This window comes from Theropithecus gelada, chromosome 4, assembly GCF_003255815.1.
Source record: "Theropithecus gelada isolate Dixy chromosome 4, Tgel_1.0, whole genome shotgun sequence".
Taxonomy (NCBI): Eukaryota; Metazoa; Chordata; class Mammalia; order Primates; family Cercopithecidae; genus Theropithecus; species Theropithecus gelada.
Genome location: NC_037671.1, coordinates 30,692,169 through 30,712,882, shown reverse-complemented (window position 1 = coordinate 30,712,882; position 20,714 = coordinate 30,692,169). Strand labels below are relative to the sequence as shown.

At 43.4% G+C, this 20,714-nt stretch overlaps 3 protein-coding genes across 3 annotated transcripts in view; 2 read left to right on the top strand and 1 right to left on the bottom strand.

Annotated features, from left to right (window-relative positions):
* The first annotated feature begins 835 nt into the window (after nucleotides 1-835).
* Nucleotides 836-20,714, top strand: part of LOC112623100 (histone H3.1t-like) — a 42,797-nt gene continuing 22,918 nt past the window's right edge. Inside the window, exon 1 of the mRNA XM_025383306.1 lies at nucleotides 836-1,164. Within this exon, the coding sequence (XP_025239091.1) occupies nucleotides 836-1,164 (329 nt within the window). The remainder of the gene's footprint in view (nucleotides 1,165-20,714) is intronic.
* LOC112623099 (histone H1.5) lies at nucleotides 5,459-6,389 on the top strand. Its single transcript, XM_025383305.1, has one exon. It carries the CDS (start codon nucleotides 5,658-5,660, stop codon nucleotides 6,336-6,338), a length of 681 nt encoding a protein of 226 aa, XP_025239090.1. The 5' UTR covers nucleotides 5,459-5,657; the 3' UTR covers nucleotides 6,339-6,389.
* LOC112623111 (histone H2A type 1) lies at nucleotides 7,101-7,708 on the bottom strand. Its single transcript, XM_025383313.1, has one exon. It carries the CDS (start codon nucleotides 7,613-7,615, stop codon nucleotides 7,223-7,225), a length of 393 nt encoding a protein of 130 aa, XP_025239098.1. The 5' UTR covers nucleotides 7,616-7,708; the 3' UTR covers nucleotides 7,101-7,222.

The following is a 20,714-nucleotide window of genomic DNA, read 5'->3' as shown; positions in this document are numbered from 1 at the left end:
CACCCATGAAATCTGTGAAAGGGCTGTAGACTAGAGCCTTAATGTCCTAAGAACATCTAAACGTATGGCAGTTTTGGCAAATTAGCGATTCTACATAAGCAGTCTCTAAGGTTTATTGCGGTTCGGTGCCCCTTTCAGCATTACTTAGTGGTTAAAAGTGTCGTATTCTCTGATAGACGGCCAAATTCATAACGCCTCCGGTTTTTGCAAGTCACAGTGGAACATCCGGTCTCATTTACCTTGTGTCGATTACTTTCCCGCTATGAATGCAAGGGCTGTGTAACTATGACACTAGTCCGCAACGCTCAAAATGCCTCAATATCGCCCTTTACAGAAAAAGTCGGCCAACTTCTAAAACATTCTTAAGTACGTTTAAATTTGAGAAATACTGGCATACCTACAACGCTCGAGTTTCATGTCCCCTTCAATGCCTCCACTTAAAAATTTACTCTAGTTTCACTTTTCCTTCACGTTCCTTAACTTTTTGTCAAACCAATAATGACACCACATAATTCAAATAGTGCAAGGTAAGTTTAAATTTTTCAAGCTTACATTTAAACAGGATTTTGATGCATGAAAATTCCTAGAGTTTAGGGGGATTTTTTGTTTCCGTTTTTGTTTTTCTTTAGCTATCAAAACCATTTTACGTTTCTTGACCCAAAGCTGAGGCGGAATGTCTCCCTTTCACTGGCAGATTAAACTGGGAGCCAATTCCGTGTGTGAGACGTGGCATGCCACAGTCTACTGTCCAATCAGAACGCGAGGGCAGCTATAAATACAGGGATGATCAGTTTTTTTTCTCTCATTTGTGTTGAGTAGTTAGGCCTACTTAGCAATGGCACGGACAAAGCAGACAGCTCGCAAGTCCACCGGCGGCAAAGCGCCGCGCAAGCAGCTGGCCACCAAGGCGGCTCGCAAGAGTGCTCCGGCCACCGGTGGAGTCAAGAAGCCCCATCGCTACCGCCCCGGCACCGTGGCTCTGCGCGAGATCCGCCGCTACCAGAAGTCCACTGAGCTGCTAATCCGGAAGCTACCTTTTCAGCGCTTGGTACGGGAGATCGCACAGGACTTTAAGACCGACCTGCGCTTCCAGAGCTCGGCGGTGATGGCGCTGCAAGAGGCTTGCGAGGCCTACCTGGTGGGGCTATTTGAGGACACCAACCTGTGCGCCATTCACGCCAAGCGCGTCACTATTATGCCCAAAGACATCCAGCTTGCGCGCCGCATCCGAGGGGAGAGGGCATAAATGTTTTTCTATCATCCCAAAAAGTCTGTCCAACCCCAAAAGGCTCTTTTCAGAGCCCCTCAATTGTCACCGAAAGGAAGCTGTAGATTTTGAGACGTGTCTTAAATCCATGTTAGTTACAAGTTGTGGACAAAACGTAGTCGTGGCTCAACACACTAACGCAGGAGTTAGGTCACAGGCTGTTGGTATGCTAAATCAATTCCACATGCAGAACCTGCTCCTACTGATAAGGATTACCATTCAAAAAAGACATATGTCATAGGGACAATTGTGCAGATGAAGTTTAACTTTTGAAAAGTATTCCTGTTCTTTGTGGAATGTGTTTCCTGCTTGTCTATCTGCTCCTAAGGAAGGGAACAAGTAATATAGTGAGTGTACACAGGCTCTTATGAGGCCGAGGCGGCCAGATCACAAGGTCAGCACATCGAGACTATCCTGGCTAACACGATGAAACCGTCTACTGAAAAAAAAAAATTGCCGGGAGGGTGGCACGCGCCTGTAGTCCCAGCTACTCCAGAGCCTGAGGCAGGAGCATTGCTTGAACCTGGGAGGCGGAGGTTGCAGTGAGCCGAGATCGCGCCACTATCCTCCAGCCTGGGCTACAGAGCCAGACTCCCTCTCAAAAAAAAAAAAACCAAAAACCAAAAATCAGGCTCTAAAAACTGCACACATGAGAGTGGAACAATAGACAATCAGGACTCAGAAGGGACGAAAGAATGAATGATACGTTACTTAATTTGTACAATGTAAGCTATTTAGCTCTCGTATACCCCATGTAACTTGACCACCATGGAGCATATGCATGTAACAAAGTTGCCATTTGTACCCCACGCAAGTAACAATTTTGACCAAAAGCTCAACACTTTTGTTCTGTTTCAATGTAATGTTTAGCAAGTCATGTGTTAGGTAGTGGGCCTCTGAAGAGGGATACTTTAACCTACCGCATGCTGTCATCTGTGAAATGAACTTTTAGCTCTGTAAGTGGACCTTAAAAAGTATTTTCCTGTCATTTCACAATATGTTTGTCATAGATTGTGGAGTTGGATTTTCATGTGGTGTTTTTTTTGTTGTTGTTTTTTGCTTTGTTTGGTTTGGTTTGGTTTGGTTTGGTTTTTCCGAGAGAATCAGTCTGGGTATTCAACTTCAAGTGGCATTTAAAGCTCTTCCTGGTTTCTAACCAAACTTGTCCAGTATTTTCAGCTGTTTAGAGTTTGGCAGAGATGTGAAGGCAGTTTTTCTCCCGAGTGCTCTCAGCCAGCTCAGCCATGTATCTGTGCCTTCCCTTCTTTCTCATATTGGATTCACTCTTGCAAAGAGGCATGCAGTGGTGTCCAGCCCTTTGGCTTCCCTGGGCCACATTGGAAGCAGAAGAGTTGTGTTGGGCCACACAGAAAACACAGGGTCACTAAGGATAATTGATGAAAGAAAAGAAAAGGAAGGAAGGAAGGAAGGAAGGAAGGAAGGAAGGAAGGAAGGAAGGAAGGAAGGAAGGAAGGAAGGAAGGAAGGAGGTGCGCGAATCTCGAGGTCAGACCAGCCTGGCCAACATGGTGAAACCCCGTCTCTACTAAAAATACAAAAAATTAGCTGGGCATAGTGGTGGGCGCCTGTAATCACAGCTCCTTGGGAGGCTGAGGCAGGAGAATCGCTTGAACCCAAGATTGCACCACTGCACTCCAGCCTGGGCTACAGAGCTAGACTCCATCTCAAAAACATCCCAGCTCCTCGGGAGGCTGAGGTTGCAGTGAGCTGAGATCGGGCCACTGTATGCCAGCCTGGGTGACAGAGTGAGACCCCATCTCAAAATAAATAAATAAATAAATAGAAAAAAGGAAGGAAGGGAAAGAAGGAAGAAAAGGTCTGTGCATAATTTTTGTGATATCCATCACCACAGATGAGCAAAAAAGTCCTCACATTTAAAGGGTTGGATAAGCATATACAGTTTTCGGAAACTTAAGATTTGATTCAGAAAAACAACAACAACAAAAAACCACTTTTGATCCATGGGGCCAGAAGCCTCTTTCCACAATTAACTTAGAGCTCTTTTAGTGGCTGTCTGCTAGGTGTAGGAACAACTTGACACTGCCTCTTCCAAGCTTCAAAGATAGTTCTCTTCTCACCTCTTCAAGGATTTTCCCTCCATAATGGAGCTGAGGCCATGTTTCTAGGTTTAAAATTTAGAGCTGCCACTTCATAGCTGTATAACCTTTGGCAAGTTATTCATTCTCTATCTGGGCCTCATGCTGTATAGCTGTAAATGTGGCAAATTAATAGAAACCTGTAGAACATATTTAAGATTACTTCCTGGCAGGTAGTAAATGCTGAATGAGTGTCAGCCCTTATTGTTATACCCCTGCTCCCACTACGCATGGAGTTTTGGGGTTTTTTTCTCCTGGACCTTCTAAGTTTTGTGTTTGGAACAGCGGAAAGTGCTTGGTTAGAACATTTTCTTGTGAAGATCTCCTTTTCTTTAGTTCTCAATTTGCATTGTTTGGTAAGAGGCCTATACAATATCTGTGTCTCTGTGGATAAATTTATAACACAGCAAAAGGGCTAGATAATAAATAGTTTGGAGTTTAAAGGCCATATATAGTCTCTGTCACACTTTCTTTTTAGTTTTTAGTTTGTTTGCTTGTTCGAGACAGCATCTTGCTCCATCGCCCAGGCTGGAGTGCAGTGGTGCTATCACTGCTCACTGCAGCCTTGACACCCTGAATTCAAGTGATCCTCCCACCTCAGTCTCCCAAGTAGCTGAGACTACAGGCATGCACCACCACACCCAGCAATATTTTTTGTAATTTTAGTAGAGATAAGGTTTCACCACGTTGCCCAGGCTGGTCTTGAACTCCTGAAATCAAGCAACCCTCCTATCCCGGTCTTCCCCAGTGCTGAGATTACAGACATGAACCACCGTGCCCAGCCTTTGTTTTTGTTTTTGTTTTAAACAATACTGTTAAAATGTAAAGACACTTCTTAGCTTGAGGGCCATACAGAAACAAGCCATTGTCCAGATTTGGCCATAGTCTGCCAACCTCTCCAGGAGTTCTTAGAGAGAAGATGAAATGTGTTGGCTACTTTAAATTTTCTTGCACAGCATTTCAAAGGTGAGAAATAAGTGACTGTTGAATTCATTAGGAATCCAAATCATTATTTGATCATTTTTATCATCCAGGCATCCTGTCCAATCCCCTCCACATCCTATAAATCGTAAACTTCACCATTTATTTCAACCTCAATGTATTTGCCTGTGTTTTCCTGAGTTCCTCTGAACTTTTATAACCTGAAGTCGCTCAATATCCAATCCAATCTTTTCAGTCAATAGCCAGATATTCTTCTAAAATATTAGCATTTAAACACACAAAAATACCCATATTGATGTATCCTGGCTGCTTATAGAAGAGAGTACTCCTGACGGTGCAGCTTGTTAAATGTGGGTGGAGATTCAGGGGGAGCAGTGAGAACATTTTGAAAACCTAACAGAATCCTGGGTCCCCTAAACAGTTTGTGTATTTGAGGATGACAGGGCGCTCTTGAATAATTTTCCGCAGGTTTGAATTTTCTCTAAATTGAATTATCTATGTTATTTTTCTTCCCCTTTTTAATGGATTTGCCCAGGAACTAAAAAGGGAAAACACTTCAATTAGAAAACATAACACATTTAAGTTTGAATTTGAATCTGGGTAGTTGGATTCTTAAGTCAAAGCGACTTGAATTACTGGTGCTGCAATGCAGAAGTCACTCTGACCGTGGAACTTTTCCAAGCTGCAAAATCCCATTCTGTAAAGACATCAGCACATGGAAACTCCTAGGACACAGAACCAGTTTGTAAAGTCAAGTCTGTGTGGTTAAGTTGGGGCTGTAGGCAACCAGCTGTCCCGTGCCTGTGTTACTTGCTACAGTTAGAAACAAAGTTCATGCCCAAACCAAGGAACCCAGTGTCTTTTCTCTTGCAAAAATCAAAGCGTGAACTCATGGGCAAATTTTAAAAAATAACTTTCACCGGATACTTAATAGAAATTTATCGCGACACGCTACTAACTAACATGATGCCCTCAGCCCATTGGATTCTTGTGAAAAGCAGAAGGGATTTTTAAAAATATCTTTCATCAATTGCACGAGATTCGTGAAAACACAAACAAGTATGTGAACCTGGAGGCTGTTTTCCTCCTTTGGAGCTTCAAAGTGCCAAATTCTGTACCGTTGTTTTAAGCATTTAATCAAATTTTGAGGACTAACAAACACAATTTGGGAGTCCAACAGCGAGCGGCGGCGGCCAGAGGGCGGCGGATTGGACGCTCCACCAATCACAGGGCAGCGCCGGCTTATATAAGCCCGGGGCCCGAGCATAGCAGCAATGCAAAACTTGCTCTTTGGATTTTGAGCTTATTCTCTTCTAGCAGTTTCTTGCCACCATGTCGGAAACCGCTCCTGCCGAAACAGCCACCCCAGCGCCTGTGGAGAAATCCCCCGCTAAGAAGAAGGCAACTAAGAAGGCGGCCGGCGCTGGCGCGGCTAAGCGCAAAGCGACTGGGCCCCCAGTCTCAGAGCTGATCACCAAGGCTGTGGCTGCTTCTAAGGAGCGCAATGGCCTTTCTTTGGCAGCCCTTAAGAAGGCCTTAGCGGCCGGTGGCTACGACGTGGAGAAGAATAACAGCCGCATCAAGCTGGGCCTCAAGAGCTTGGTGAGCAAGGGCACCCTGGTGCAGACCAAGGGCACTGGTGCTTCTGGCTCCTTTAAACTCAACAAGAAGGCGGCCTCCGGGGAAGCTAAGCCCAAAGCCAAGAAGGCAGGCGCCGCTAAAGCTAAGAAGCCCGCGGGGGCCACGCCTAAGAAGCCCAAGAAGGCTGCAGGGGCGAAAAAGGCAGTGAAGAAGACTCCGAAGAAGGCGAAGAAACCCGCGGCGGCTGGCGTCAAAAAAGTGGCGAAGAGCCCTAAGAAGGCCAAGGCCGCGGCCAAACCGAAAAAGGCAACCAAGAGTCCTGCCAAGCCCAAGGCAGTTAAGCCGAAAGCGGCAAAGCCCAAAGCCGCTAAGCCCAAAGCAGCAAAACCTAAAGCTGCAAAGGCCAAGAAGGCGGCTGCCAAAAAGAAGTAGGAAGCTGGCGTGTGAAAACCGCAACAAAGCCCCAAAGGCTCTTTTCAGAGCCACCCAGAGATCTCTAAAAAATTGCTGTGCACAATGTGTTAGATCAGGCAGGCAGTTTTCGAAGTTGGTGTCAAACTTTTTGTCTGACGCCTAGCTACAAAGAAGCTTCTTAAATTTTAAAAGCCCCGCTCTATAATCTGATTGGTCAGTTTTGTTCCACCATCAGTACGTGGTTTCTCCGCGTTTAAGCCACTTAGGCGCCAGCTACTTCGGCGTTACTGTGTTCGGCATTGATATAGCCAATTTGATATGACTATCATTCTGTACTGGATTCCCTTTTTTCTTTACCCGAGTCAGAGTCTCGCTCTGTCACTCAGGCTGGCGTGCAGTGGCGCGGGCTCGGATCACTGCAGCCTCAGCCTCCCCGACTCAAACGATCGTCTCACTTCAGCCTCTGAAGTGCTAGGACTAAAGGTATGCACCACGCCGCCCGGCTAATTTTTGTATCGGCTATGATGCCTAGGCAGATCTCGAATTCATGAGCTTCAGCGATCTTCCCGCCTCAGCTTCCAAAAGTGCTGGGATTACAGGCGTGAGCCACTGCGCCTGGCCCTGGATTTTTTTCTCATTGGCTCTAGTACATATAACCCGCGATGAATAAACACAGCGAACACTCTTGTAAGCCCTGTATTAAATGACTTGTTCACATTCTGACTTAAGTCACCTGAATCCTGTAAGGTTTTCCCTAAAGTCATTACTAAGCTTTAGATGAAAAATGCTTTTCTTTTCACAGTAAACGTTCCGAATGTTTAACGAGTGGCCCAGCTCTCCCGCAGAAATAGTAAGTGGCTCTGAAAAGAGCCGTTGTATTGGAAAGTGACGCTATGGAGACATTATTTGCCCTTGGCCTTGTGATGACTCTCGGTCTTCTTGGGCAGTAGCACGGCCTGAATGTTGGGCAGGACACCACCCTGAGCGATGGTCACTTTGCCCAGCAGCTTGTTGAGCTCCTCGTCGTTACGGATGGCCAGCTGCAGGTGACGCGGGATAATACGGGTCTTCTTGTTGTCGCGGGCGGCGTTGCCCGCCAGCTCCAGGATCTCGGCGGTCAGGTACTCCAGCACCGCCGCAAGATACACCGGGGCGCCGGCCCCGACACGCTCAGCATAGTTGCCCTTGCGGAGCAGCCGGTGCACTCTGCCCACGGGAAACTGGAGACCAGCCCGAGAAGAGCGGGTCTTGGCCTTGGCGCGAGCTTTGCCTCCCTGCTTGCCGCGTCCCGACATGACGAAGAAACGATCGGTAGACAGACTGAGAAGAGATTAGAGAACTTTGCCAGAACTCCACTACTTATAGTCAGTACTGGGCGCGAAAATAAAGCTGTGCCATTGGCTCAAATTACAGTTTTATTTAAACCAATGGAATCTCTGTTGTGAAACACGTTTCTTTGGATTGGACAAAAATGCATATGACGTCATCTAGAATCGCCACCAGTCCTACACACTAATGTATTAATCACCTCATTTGCATAAGAATTCGTGAATAGGACGTTACAACGCACAGGTTTTTCTTCTTTTTTTTAAAGACATAGTGTCCCTCTGCCGCCCAGGCTGGAGTGCAGTGGTGCCATCTCGGTTCACTGCAACGTCCGCTCCTGGGTTCCAGTGATTCTCCTGCCTCGGCCTCCTGAGTAACTGAGATTACAAGCGCCAGCCACCACAGCCCGGCTAATTTTTGTAATTTTTAGTAGAGACGGGGTTTCACTATATTGGTCATGCTGCTCTCGAACCCCTGATCTTAGGCGATCCGCCTGCCTCGGCCTCCCAAAGTGCTGGGATTACAGGCGTGAGCCACCGCGCCCGGCCACTTTTTTTTTTTTCTCCTTGAGACAGGGTCTGGCTTTGCCCCCAGGTTGGAACGCAGCGGCGCGATCGTGGCTCACCGCAACCTCTTTCCTGGCTGAAGCGATCCTCCTCCCTGAGCCTCCCCAGTAACTGGGATTACAGGCGTGCATCACACGCCCAGCTAATTTTTTAGATGTTTTTGGAGAGGCATGGTTTCGCCATTTTGTTCAGGCTGCTCTGGAACTCCTGACCTCAAGTGATCCGCCCATCTCCGCCTCCACCTCCCAAACTACTGGAATTACGGGCACGCGCTGCCGCGCCCGGCCGCTTTTTCCTATTCTTTGTACCTTTTCTGCAGTTAAATTACAGCACGCCTGACCCCACCAAGTCAGCCCCAGCCCTGAAAAAGGATTCCAAGGAGGCTATTACTAAGACAAGAAGCGAAAGCGCAGCCGCAAGGAGAGCTGCACCGTGTACTTGTACAAGGTGCTGAAGCAGGTCCACCAACACCGGCATCTCTTCCAAAGCAATGGGGATCTTGAACACCTTCGTTATGACATCTTCGAGCGTTTCGCTGGCGAGGCTTCCCGCCTGGGGCATTACAAGCGTTCGACCATCACCTCCAGGGAGATCCAGACGGCTGTTCGCCTGTCACGCACGCGGTGTCCGAGAGCACCAAGGCCGTCACCAAGTACACGAGCTCCACCTCCAGGGAGATCCAGACGGCTGTTCGCCTGTCACGCACGCGGTGTCCGAGAGCACCAAGGCCGTCACCAAGTACACGAGCTCCAAGTCAGCTCCTCTCTGGTTCGTCCACTTGGAACTCCACCAGGTTCTTCCTGACCCACACCCTAAAGACTCTTTTCAGAGATACCCACACTTCCTAAACAACTGACGTTCGTTTATCCCTAGTTTTGAAACGTTCAGTTAGCTTTAACCTAAAGCCTTTCATAAATGCTTCTTAATTTATGCAGTAGATACATTGTGGCCTTATGATATTTCCAATATTATCTGCTACCAAGAATTTTATGTTACAAACGTCAAATACACAAAACGGGAGTTTTATTGTGCGTATTTCACTTATCCGGACTCAATTTCAACGCTGAGGATCCCCTGTTGAGTAAGTTATTGTCTAGAAAACCAAGTATTCTTTAAAGTAAAAGTCCTATCAACCTCTACTGAAATATCATTGGACGTTTTACAGGTTACACCACAATTTTCAGGCCTCCTGGTAGGATGCTCAGTGACTAGCATGTAATCCAGGTGGCATTCTCTTTCAATTTTTCTTTTGTAACATGAATGCTGGGAATGTGCTTTCTTGCTACCTCCACTTTAGGCCTAATTTGCACAAAATGACCTAAAGGTATTGAGATTAAAATGGAGAAAGAAGAAGGAAAGAAATAAGAACCAATTTACATCACCTCTTCCCACCAGTTAGAAATGAGGTCTGGATCATTCCTTGCTAATCCACATGCCATGCTGGCAGATGGAATTTTTCTACTAATTAATTTCTTTTACATTTGTCCTAGGTAGACCAAAGTACTCCACACTTCTCCCGACTTTCACACCTGTCTTATGAAGCTCCTCTAAGATGTAACTTGATTATGCTTCATGCTTTCCTCTCACCTTTAGTGTCTCACCACTATAAAGAATGGCATTTCTGTTTACTATACTTTTAACATGATCAAAATTTTCCTTGATTAAGAGTTTAGAATGTAGGTCAGTTTCTTTTCTGAGTCAGCTCCACATTTCATCTCACTTTATATTCTCCTTACTGGTTTTTTCTGTAATAAGGGGGAAATTATAAACAAAAAGGCAATATTTTTGAAATGTGAAGGCAGGAGAGTCATGGGAGGGCCTTTTCTCCATGACAGAAGTGCAGTCTCCCAGTGTTTAGGCTGGGAAAACCATTTTGCCTTTTCCAGTAATCAGTGTGGAAATACAAGTCCCCATTGTGCTACAGACTATCAGATACCAGAATCATGAAACTTAACACCTTTGTTGTTTTTCTAGGTATTAATCAATCTTTTCTTTTTTTTTTTTTTTTTGGAGACGGAGTCTCGCTCTGTCGCCCAGGCTGGAGTGCAGTGGCCAGATCTCAGCTCACTGCAAGCTCCGCCTCCCGGGTTCACGCCATTCTCCCGCCTCAGCCTCCCGAGTAGCTGGGACCACAGGCGCCCGCCACTTCGCCCGGCTAATTTTTTGTATTTTTTAGTAGAGACGGGGTTTCACCGTGTTAGCCAGCATGGTCTCGATCTCCTGACCTCGTGATCCGCCCATCTCGGCCTCCCAAAGTGCTGGGATTACAGGCGCGGTGCTTTTCATTCACATAGGCCCATCTAAGACCTCCAGCAATCTTTTCTCATTAAAAAGCTGGAGGTCTTAGATGGGCCTATGTGAATGAAAAGCACAAAATCTAGGCTGAATTTATGAGCTCAGAGAGCCAAGGACAGTTTAGGCGCCAAGCACAGTTAAGGAGCCAAGTCTGCAGACAAAACCAGTGACTGTCTTCTCTCCAACTTCCAAAATGTTGCTAGAAACATTTGCAGAAGTCTATTGCTAGGCTGGCGCTGTAGCTCATGCCTGTAATCCCAGTATGTTGGGAAGCCAAGGTGGATAGATCACAAGATCAGGAGTTCAAGACCAGCCTGACCAATATGGTGAAACCTTGTCTCTACTAAAAATACAAAAAAAAATTAGCCAGACCTGGTGGGCACATGCCTGTAATCCCAGCAACTCCAGAGGCTGAGGCATGATAATCACTTGAACCCAGGAGGTGGAGGTTGCAGTCTGCCAAGATGGCACCACTGTACACCAGCCTGGGCAACAGAGCAAGACTCCAACTAAAAAAAAAAAAGAAAGAAAGAAGAAGTCTATTGCTTTACTAGATCCGCCAACATTATTCAATCTGAAATTAGTACTGTTACTGATACAGTCAAGGAATGAAATAATATTAGGCTCTCAAAGTACAATTATTATTTCCTGAAATGTTTCTTATAGCTGTCCTCCATTTCTGTAAAGTCACTTTTTGTCCACACTTTGAGGACCATCCCAAGTCTTACTTCCCCTGAAACCTTTTTTATGTCTATTACAATTTGCATTGTTTTCCTGTCTTGAAGCTTCTCCAGAGTTCCTTCCTGTTTGAACCATTCCCACACATATACACCCTGCCTATGAGCAAGCAGAGATCTTGTCTTTCCTGTATCTTTATAATTTTTGTCCTGTTATTCTGACCCAATAATCTCAGAAATACAATTTGTTTCTAGATAGTCTTCTATTTGTCTTTAATATTTTTGTTTTGTAATCCATTTTTCTTTTTAAAAATTTTTTGTAATCTATTTTTAACCCACATTACCTATCTTCTCTTTTAAGGTTGGCCTATGGGACTTACACCGGTATTCAGTTTTGAAATTAGGAGACCAACTCCTAAAACAAATGACCACTTCAAGAGGTCAAGATTTTGGTTTATTTGACACCCAGCTTCTATATTTGTAAGTTGGAGATAACAGCAATTCATAGTCGTGTGAGTGTTGTAAGGATCAGTGAGAATACTTTGTGAATTATGATTATACACATATTTCATGTACATTAAAGAGGAATCTTATATATTTATTCAACACTTGAAAGGCTTAGGGCACCCTCACCTATCTATCAAACTGAATCACAAAGCTCCGCCCATGCAGTGCTGTTTTCCAGTTCCTTTTTATTTTCAGTAGATACTTGTTGAGCACATGCTGTGTTCCAGAAACTCTTCTAGACCAGAAATATATATATATATACACACACACACACACACATATATATATATATTTTTATTTTTTTATTTTTTTGAGACGGAGTCTTGCTTAGTCGCCCAGGCTGGAGTGCGGTGGCGCGATCTCGGCTCACTGCAAGCTCCGCCTCCCGGGTTCACGCCATTCTCCTGCCTCAGCCTCCCAATTAGCTGGGACTACAGGCGCCTGCCACTACGCCCGGCTAATTTTTTTGTATTTTTAGTAGAGACGGGGTTTCACCATGTTAGCCAGGATGGTCTCGATCTCCTGACCTCGTGATCGGCCCGTCTCAGCCTCCCAAAGTGCTGGGATTACAGGCGTGAGCCACCGCGCCCGGCCACCGACCAGAAATATTACAGTGAACTAAACAGACAAAAAGTTATGCACTCACAGTTTATTTTCTAATAAGGGAACTATATATATATATATATCTTTTATGATGTAAGATAATATTAAATGTTGGGGAGGAAAATAAAGCAGAAAAGAAAGATAGGCTTTGTATTTCTTATTTTAAATAACATAATCATAGAATGTTCATCAAGAAGTTGAAATTTTAAAAAAGATGAGGAGATGAGGGAGTGGGCCTTTGGGGATTGTAGGCAGAATAAAAAATGAGTAAGTAAAGAGGCCCTGAGGTGTTTGTGGGAAGGAGAGATACCTGGTATTAGTCAAGGAACAGCAAAGTGGTCAGTGTGGCTGGAACTGAGGGAACAAGGAGAACAGTAACTGGAAGTGGAGTAACAGAAATGGGGAAGCAGCCTCAAGAATGTATAGGACCTTATATCACACTGTAGTAGCTTTGGATAGTATTGTCCTAAATTTCAAATTTTTAGTAGCTGTAGAAAGCTGTGGGTTTTGTGTGATCAGCTGTACCCATCTTAACCCCCTGTTCCTGGACTTTAAAGGGATAATATGCAAGGTACTCCGCATGTCATTACTTCTTTGTTCAACCTTTCAGAAAGGATAGAAGGAAGGAAAACCTCCCAGGGTGAGTCAGGGTATGAAGAATCCCAAAGAAGTGCCAGACTCTTCCCTAAAGATATGGGAACTCAAGGTCTTTCACTCTCAACAGCTGCCTTTTTTCCCAGAATAGTACCCGTTCCCCACAGCTTCCTTAACTAAGCAAATGCTGGTGGGAGAATCACGAATTTTGAATCTGCGTCCAGTTGGGAGCATTAGAAACACCACAAACATGGGCCTGTGACAAATAAGACTGTCTCAAATATTAAAGCCATGCCCACCATGTGATGCATGTCCCTACTTCTGACTTTCAGTGTTCTGCAACTTCTTTTTTGAGAGGGTGTCTTGCTCTGCCGCCCAGGCTGGAGTGCAGTGGCCAGATCTCGGCTACTGCAAGCTCCCCCTCCCAGTTTCACGCCATTCTCCTGCCTCAGCCTCCGGAGTAGCTGGGATTACAGGCGCCCGCCACCACGCCCGGCTAATCTTTTGTATTTTTTAGTAGAGTCAGGGTTTCACCATGTTAGCCAAGATGGTCTCGATCTCCTGACCTCGTGATCCACCCTCCTCGGCCTCCCATAGTGCTGGAATTACAGGCGTGAGCCACCGCACCTGGCCGGTGTTCTGCAACTTCTTTAGATCAGTACCTTATTTCTACCTGTCTCAGAGCAAGACAGCAAAATCTCTCATATTTCCTTGCGTAGTACATTATCCACTAATTAGGTAATAATCAAATGGCCCTTTCAATGATATATCAGTTTTTTTGTGTTTGTTTTTTGTTGTTGTTTGTTTCTTTGCTCAACCTTTCAGAAAGGATAGAAGGAAGGAAAACCTCCCAGGGTGAGTCAGGGTATGAAGACTCTTTGTTTAGCTCTTGTTGCCCAGGCTGAAGTGCAATGGCCCAATCTCGGCTCATTGCAACCTCCGCCTCCCGGGTTCAAGTGATTCTCCTGCCTCAGCCTCCAGAGTAGCTGGGATTATAGGCATGCGCCACCACGCCCAGCTAATTTTGTATTGTTAGTCGAAACGGGGTTTCTCCATGTTGGTCAGGCTGGTCTCGAGAACTCCCGATCTCAGGTGATTTGCCTGCCTCGACCTCCCAAACTGCTGGGATTGCAGGTGTGAGCCACCGCGCCTGGCCTATTTATCAGGTTTATATTCCCTATTTCTCATTCTTCTTTCAACTAATGGTCCCCTTTAATCATACATCACAATCGTTGGTAGAAGTTTGTGGGGGGAAAAATACTATTAACTAGACCCTACTGCAGAGATTCTGATTTAATTGATTAGGAGCGGGGCCTGAGCATCTGGTATATGCACACATTTCTTTTTCCAGATGAAGTCTTGCTCTGTTGCCCAGGCTGGAGTGCAGTGGCCCAATCTTGGCTGACAACAATCTCCGCCTCCCAGGTTCAAGCAATTCTCCTGCCTCAGCCTCCCGAGTAGCTGGAATTACAAGTGTCCACCACCATGCCTTATTTTTTATTTTATTTTATTTTATTTTTTTGTAGTTTCAGTAGAGACAGGGTTTCACCATACTGGCCAGGCTAGTCTCAAACACCTGACCTCAAGTGATCCGCCTACCTCAGCCTCCCAAAGTGCTGGGATTACAGGCATGAGCCACTGCGCCTGGCCGCATCTGGTATATTTGAAACTCCCCAGGTGATATTATGCCTGTAAGGGCTGAGAGACACATTTTTCAGTGTGTACTGTGGAAACAGCCTAAAAGATGGCTTCTGATATTTGCACCTTTGTGTAGCCCTTTCCACATTGCACCAGGGTTGGTGAGAATATGGCAAAAGTGATGGTATGTCACTTCCAAGATTAGATAAGAGATTTCCATCATTGCCAATCTCTCTTGGATCACTCACTGCAGAGGAAGGAAGCCAGCGCTTATTAAGAGTAGCCCTCTAGAGACGTGTGGAAGAAAATGAGTCCTCTAGCCAACAGTTACATAAGTGAGCCTCTTCTTGCAACTTGGAAGTTACAGTCCCAGTCAAGCTTTTAGGTAATCACAGTCATTGACTGCAGCCTCATGAGAGATAGACACTGAGTAAAAACCATTCATCTAAGCTGCTCCCAGATTCCTGACCCTCAGAAACTCTGAGAGGTAATAACTGTTTACTGTCATAAGCTGCTATATTTGGGGGATAATGTGTTACACTGTAATGGATAATACAACCCTTTCTTTCAAGGTTGAGCCTTGCCATATCTCTTCCAAAAAATTTTCTCAAATTGCAGCATTCCAGAATATTTACCCTTTCCGAATTCCTATAGCAGTTATAGTTAATATTAAAGACAGTATAATTTATATGTTCTTATAATATAGACATATAATTTATAAAGATAATATAAAATACTGTAGTCTTTAGTGTCATAGGGAATTGATTCCTCTAGCATGCCAAAAACCCTGGATGTTCAAATCTGTTGTATAAAATGGTGTAGTATTTGCATATAACCCACATATATCTTCCCTATATTTTAAATCATCTCTACGCATAATATTTAAAACATGCAAATGATATATAAATAGTTGTTATATTGTGTTTTTTTATGTCACTTTTTTATTGTTGTTATTTTTGATGTTTTCCCCTAAATATTTGGATCCTTGGTTGGTTGAAACCATGGAAGCAGAACCACATATACAGAAGGCTGGCTGTATAACCATAGTATCTTTTGCCATTTCCTGTTTTATGACATTGGTTATTTTATTTAGTATTGTTCAAACTTCAGTTATGTGAGTACCACTTTAAAATTCTTTTTCTTTTTGCTGTATTTGGATACAAGCTACACTATGTATAAAATGAAATCAATTTATTTTAAAAGCTTTACATCAGTATTCCAGTGGAAAATTTCTACCTCTAATCATAAAGAGAAGGTAACTATAAAACAGTATAAAATAAAACAGTAGTATTCAATTCTAGTTATATGATGCTTGCTGTCTGCTACTTAGAGCCTAAAAACTGTTCTTTGTTACAAAATTGAAAACAAAAAAAAAAAAAGAGAGAGAGGAAAGATTAACAAGTGTTAGAGAGGCCTTAAACATCTGCTAGCACCAAACTGACACTTTTCTTTCCAGTCACTTAATCAGAAATATTTAAAGAGAATAGAAAAGAGAATGATATTCTTATTCTCTGTTCCAACATTTAAAAAACCAAAGTTCATAAACTCCTCATAAACATTGTCCACAACTCTAGTGGTACTTGATACAGATCTGAGAAAACACTAGTTTCATTAATGTATTATTTATTTGAGCCACTACTGTATGCTCAACTCAGGAAATACAAAAATATATGACCTGGAGAAGCTTACATTGTGGTGGAACATTTACAAAATTATGCTTACTTTTATTTCTCAAGCTTATTTTGTTGAAAGGAAAAGTAAATTGTAATGACTATTTCACAGTAACTTTCATATATACACCTCATCCAGGTTCCAAGAACATGCTTAGAAGCAGTGGACATCATCTCATAAAGTACTTGTAAGAAAAGTGGGAGTTTATTATTATCTCCGTATTGCAGACAATCAAGAGAATTACACACTCATTGAGGTATTTAAGTTACCAGGCTAGCAAATATGGAGTAGGATGTCAATCTCCAAAGGGCTCCCAGGGCTGTAGTCCTTCCCTCTGTTTTAGGCAGCTTGGTAGGTTCTTCACTAATGTGGAATATCAGAACAACCTGCTTCAGTGCCACATCTACTTTTTCTATTTTCAGTATTTTGTTATTCACATATTCATCTTGCTTATTTCCCTGTATATCTGAAAATTCTTGATTTAGTTTGCTCTAATACTCTGTTAGGGACTCCTGAATGTCAAAATTTGCATTATGGCTCTGCATTTAATGATCTGCCCACAAGGATTAAACCATACAGTACTTATATCTTGCTTTTGACACATTGGGGAAAAAAATAACATTAGTCATCAGCTGCCATTTATTGAGTGTGTACTATCTTCTAGATACTATGCATTACTTAATTTATTTTTCCAGGCCTGGGAGGTAAGTGCTAGTGGTATCTATGATCCACTAGTAAGTGCTAGTGGTATCTATGATAAGGAGACAAAGGATTGGACATGTAGCATTATAATGTATTAATGTATTGACTGTTGTATTAGTTTGCTAGGACTGCCATAACAAGGTACCACAGACCTAGTGGCTTACACAACAGAAATTAATTTTTTCACAGTTCTGGAGGCTAGAAGTCTGAGATCAAGGTGTGGTTTCTTTGTTTTTTGAGACATAGCAGTATTAGTTTCTTCGTCTTCTTCCTTCTCCCTCCTTCTTCTTCTCTTCTTCTCCTTCTTCTCTTCCCTTTCCTCCTCCTCCTCCTTTCTTCTCTCTCTCCTAGCTTGTAGATGGCATCTTCTCCCTGGGTCTCCAGGTCATCTTTCCTCTGTGCATGTCTGTGTTCAAATTTCCTCTTCTTATTTTGTAGTTTAAAAAACATTTTTTTAAGAGATGGAGTCTTGAACTCCTGGCCTCAAGCTATCCTCCCACCTCACCATTCCAGAGTGTTGGGATTACAGGCCTGAGTCACCATGCCTATCCCCAAATTTCCTCTTCTTAAAAGGAAACCAGTCATATTGGATTAGGGCCTACTCTAATTACCTCATTTTCATTAATTGCCTCTTTAAAGACTCTATCAACACGCGGTGGCTCACACTTGTAATCCCAGCACTTTGGGAGGCCGAGACGGGTGGATCATGAGGTCAGGAGATCGAGACCATCCTGGCTAACACGGTGAAACCCCGTCTCTACTAAAAATACAAAAAATTATCGGGGCGTGGTGGTGGGCGCCTGTAGTCCCAGCTACCCGGGAGGCTGAGGCAGGAGAATGGCGTGAACCCAGGAGGCGGAGCTTGCAGTGAGCCCAGATCGCGCTGTGGCACTCCCACCTGGGCAACAGAGAGAGACTCCGTCTCAAACAAACAAACAAAACAAAAAGAAGACTCTGTAAACAATTACGGCTACATTCTGAGGTACTGGGGATTAGGACTTCATTTATTAAGGATGGGGAGGCACACAATTTAGCCCTTAATAACTGCTTTCCTACATGGAGAACAGTCCACAGGAGTCAGAAATGGGTGACTCCCTTCTCTGGGCTAGGCCTAAGTTTGGTTATTTGATAATAAGCAATAAGGAGGACAAAAACAAAACAAAACAAAAACTAAGAATGAGGATATGTTAACGTTTAAACTGCTACATTTTCAAAAAATGTATTGCAAATAATTAAACGTTTATGTCTTTTCCACAATGAGATTTTTCAGCTCTTTACTTGGGCAGATCTAAATTTTCCACCCTCTAGGAGGGTGAAAAAAGAGGGTCTTTCTACTGGGGCTACTACTTTAGACAGAGAGTGCTCATAATTCCCTATCTAAAGTTACTTCATGTTACTTCATCACTGCTTTCAAGACAGCAATGATGGTCAACTGCAAGTTGGCAGACATTTTAGACAAAAGACATATAGGGTGTCTGCAGGCATTATATGACCTATAAGTTGCAATTTTTCAATAGTCTCTTTTGAAAAAGTTTCATACAGACTTTAATCTGTCTTAATTTCAGTACGATACTCAATAGGCAGACTGCTATACATGCTGGTTTCTCACAGGAAAGGCAAAATTTAATTGTGTGGTGATGATATGGTGAAATTGTTTCATCCTCCCTCATAAAGAGAATTTGTCCAGGGTTCTCTAAGAACAAATTTCTATTTGCCTTTTATCCTAAAATTTGGAAACAAGAGGGAGAAAAACATTTTTTTTAGGTCTAGAATGACATCTTATTTGCATTATTAAAACAAAACAAATACAAATGGCTAGTTCTCATTTGTTTGTAAGTATTTTATTTGATGGTACAAAAGATCATGGAATCTATGCTTTCTACAGGGAAGGCCACCCACCACCACAAAGTTCATAGACTGACTCTCTCACTGATTCTCTAAGTGATATACTGAAAATACTCCCTTTCTCTGTCCATCAATTTTTTCACCCATAAAATAGGGATAGGATGATAGCAGCCTCAAAAGGTTATTGCAGGCCATCACCTTCATACATAGAATGGACTGAGATTCCCAGTTGGAGGAGATGAAGTTTTTTCTCACAGTGAATGGTATATATTTTTCAATGTTTCTTTTTTTTTTTTTTTTTTTTTTTTTTTGAGACGGAGTCTCGCTCTGTCGCCCAGGCTGGAGTGCAGTGGCCGGATCTCAGCTCACTGCAAGCTCCGCCTCCCGGGTTCACGCCATTCTCCGGCCTCAGCCTCCCGAGTAGCTGGGACTACAGGCGCCCGCCACCTCGCCCGGCTAGTTTTTTGTATTTCTTAATAGAGACGGGGTTTCACCGTGTTAGCCAGGATGGTCTCGATCTCCTGACCTCGTGATCCGCCCGTCTCGGCCTCCCAAAGTGCTGGGATTATAGGCTTGAGCCACCGCGCCCGGCCCAATGTTTCTTAATTCCATTTTTTTTTTTTTGAGACGGAGTCTCATTCTGCCACCCAGGCTGGAGTGCAGTGGCACAATCTCGGCTCACTGCAACCTCCACCTCCTGGTTCAAGCGATTCTCCTGCCTCAGCCTCCCCAATAACTGGGATTACAGGCACCCGCCACCACACCCACCACCACGCCTGGCTAATTTTTATATTTTTAGTAGATATAGATATTTTTAGATATAGATATATTTTAGTAGATATAGTGGTAGATATAGATAGTTCTGAAAAACAAAGCAGAAGTGAAAGTTCTACCAAAGGAATTACCAAAGGTTTTGCCATGTTGGCCAGGCTAGTCTCGAACTCCTGACCTCAGGTGATCTGCCTGCCTTGGCTTCCCAAAGTGCCAGGATTACAGGCATGAGCCATCGCGCCTGGCCAATTCCATCAAATTACAACAGAAAACTCAAAGTCATGCTTTGTGCCTTGTTAGAAGTCTATGCTCCATGGGTGTGACCACTGCCAAAGCACAACACCAGGACAGAAAGAAGCAACAATTGCATTAAAGGACATGAAGGCAGCTGAAAGAGAGAAGCATCCCTTAGAAAGGCAGAATGGTCTCCAGGGATTGGATCCAGCAAAAATAGATGACAGAATTACCAAAGGACAAAACTGGTAAAGCCATTTCATTGCAGATGTCACTTAGTTCTCTGATGGCTTGAGAAGGATCATCTTAATGTGAAAAGTGGTAGATATAGATAGTTCTGAAAAACAAGGCAGAAGTGAAAGTTCTTCTTTCTGAAGTGAAATATGTGATTGAACAGATGAGAGGTTTGATTAAAATGTCCCAGATGGTAAAGTGAATATATTTTGATGGTTCAATGTTAAGCTCTTTGGTGAGAAAAACATAGTCAGGATGAATTGCCTAGCCTTCAAGAGATTTGATTCCAATATGATATGCACTTTTTAAGGTACTTGCTATTTCTTCTACCAATAAGGTAGTGCAATTAATGTCTGTATTTTTATTTTGGACTTCACAGACACTTGAACTATAAAAGTCATTCATTTGTTTAAATTTTGAAACATGATTTCTTGATCCAACAATACATTGTTTAATCTCTTCCTCTAGTTCTATGGCTAGGTATTTATTTATATTTAATTTAGCAACTTACTTCTTTGGTGGTGATACACAACTGAACAAACATGGCAACTAATTTGCTAACTTACACATCATTAGTGAGAATTTGAATTATTGTAGGAGAAATCCATCCCTGGACCAGAGAGTATGACAGCACTGATCTATATCATTTTATACAACTACATTTTGAAGATTTTAAGAATTGGAAGTCCTAGAATAATTTAGTTATTGATATTTTTAAAACATGTTAACAA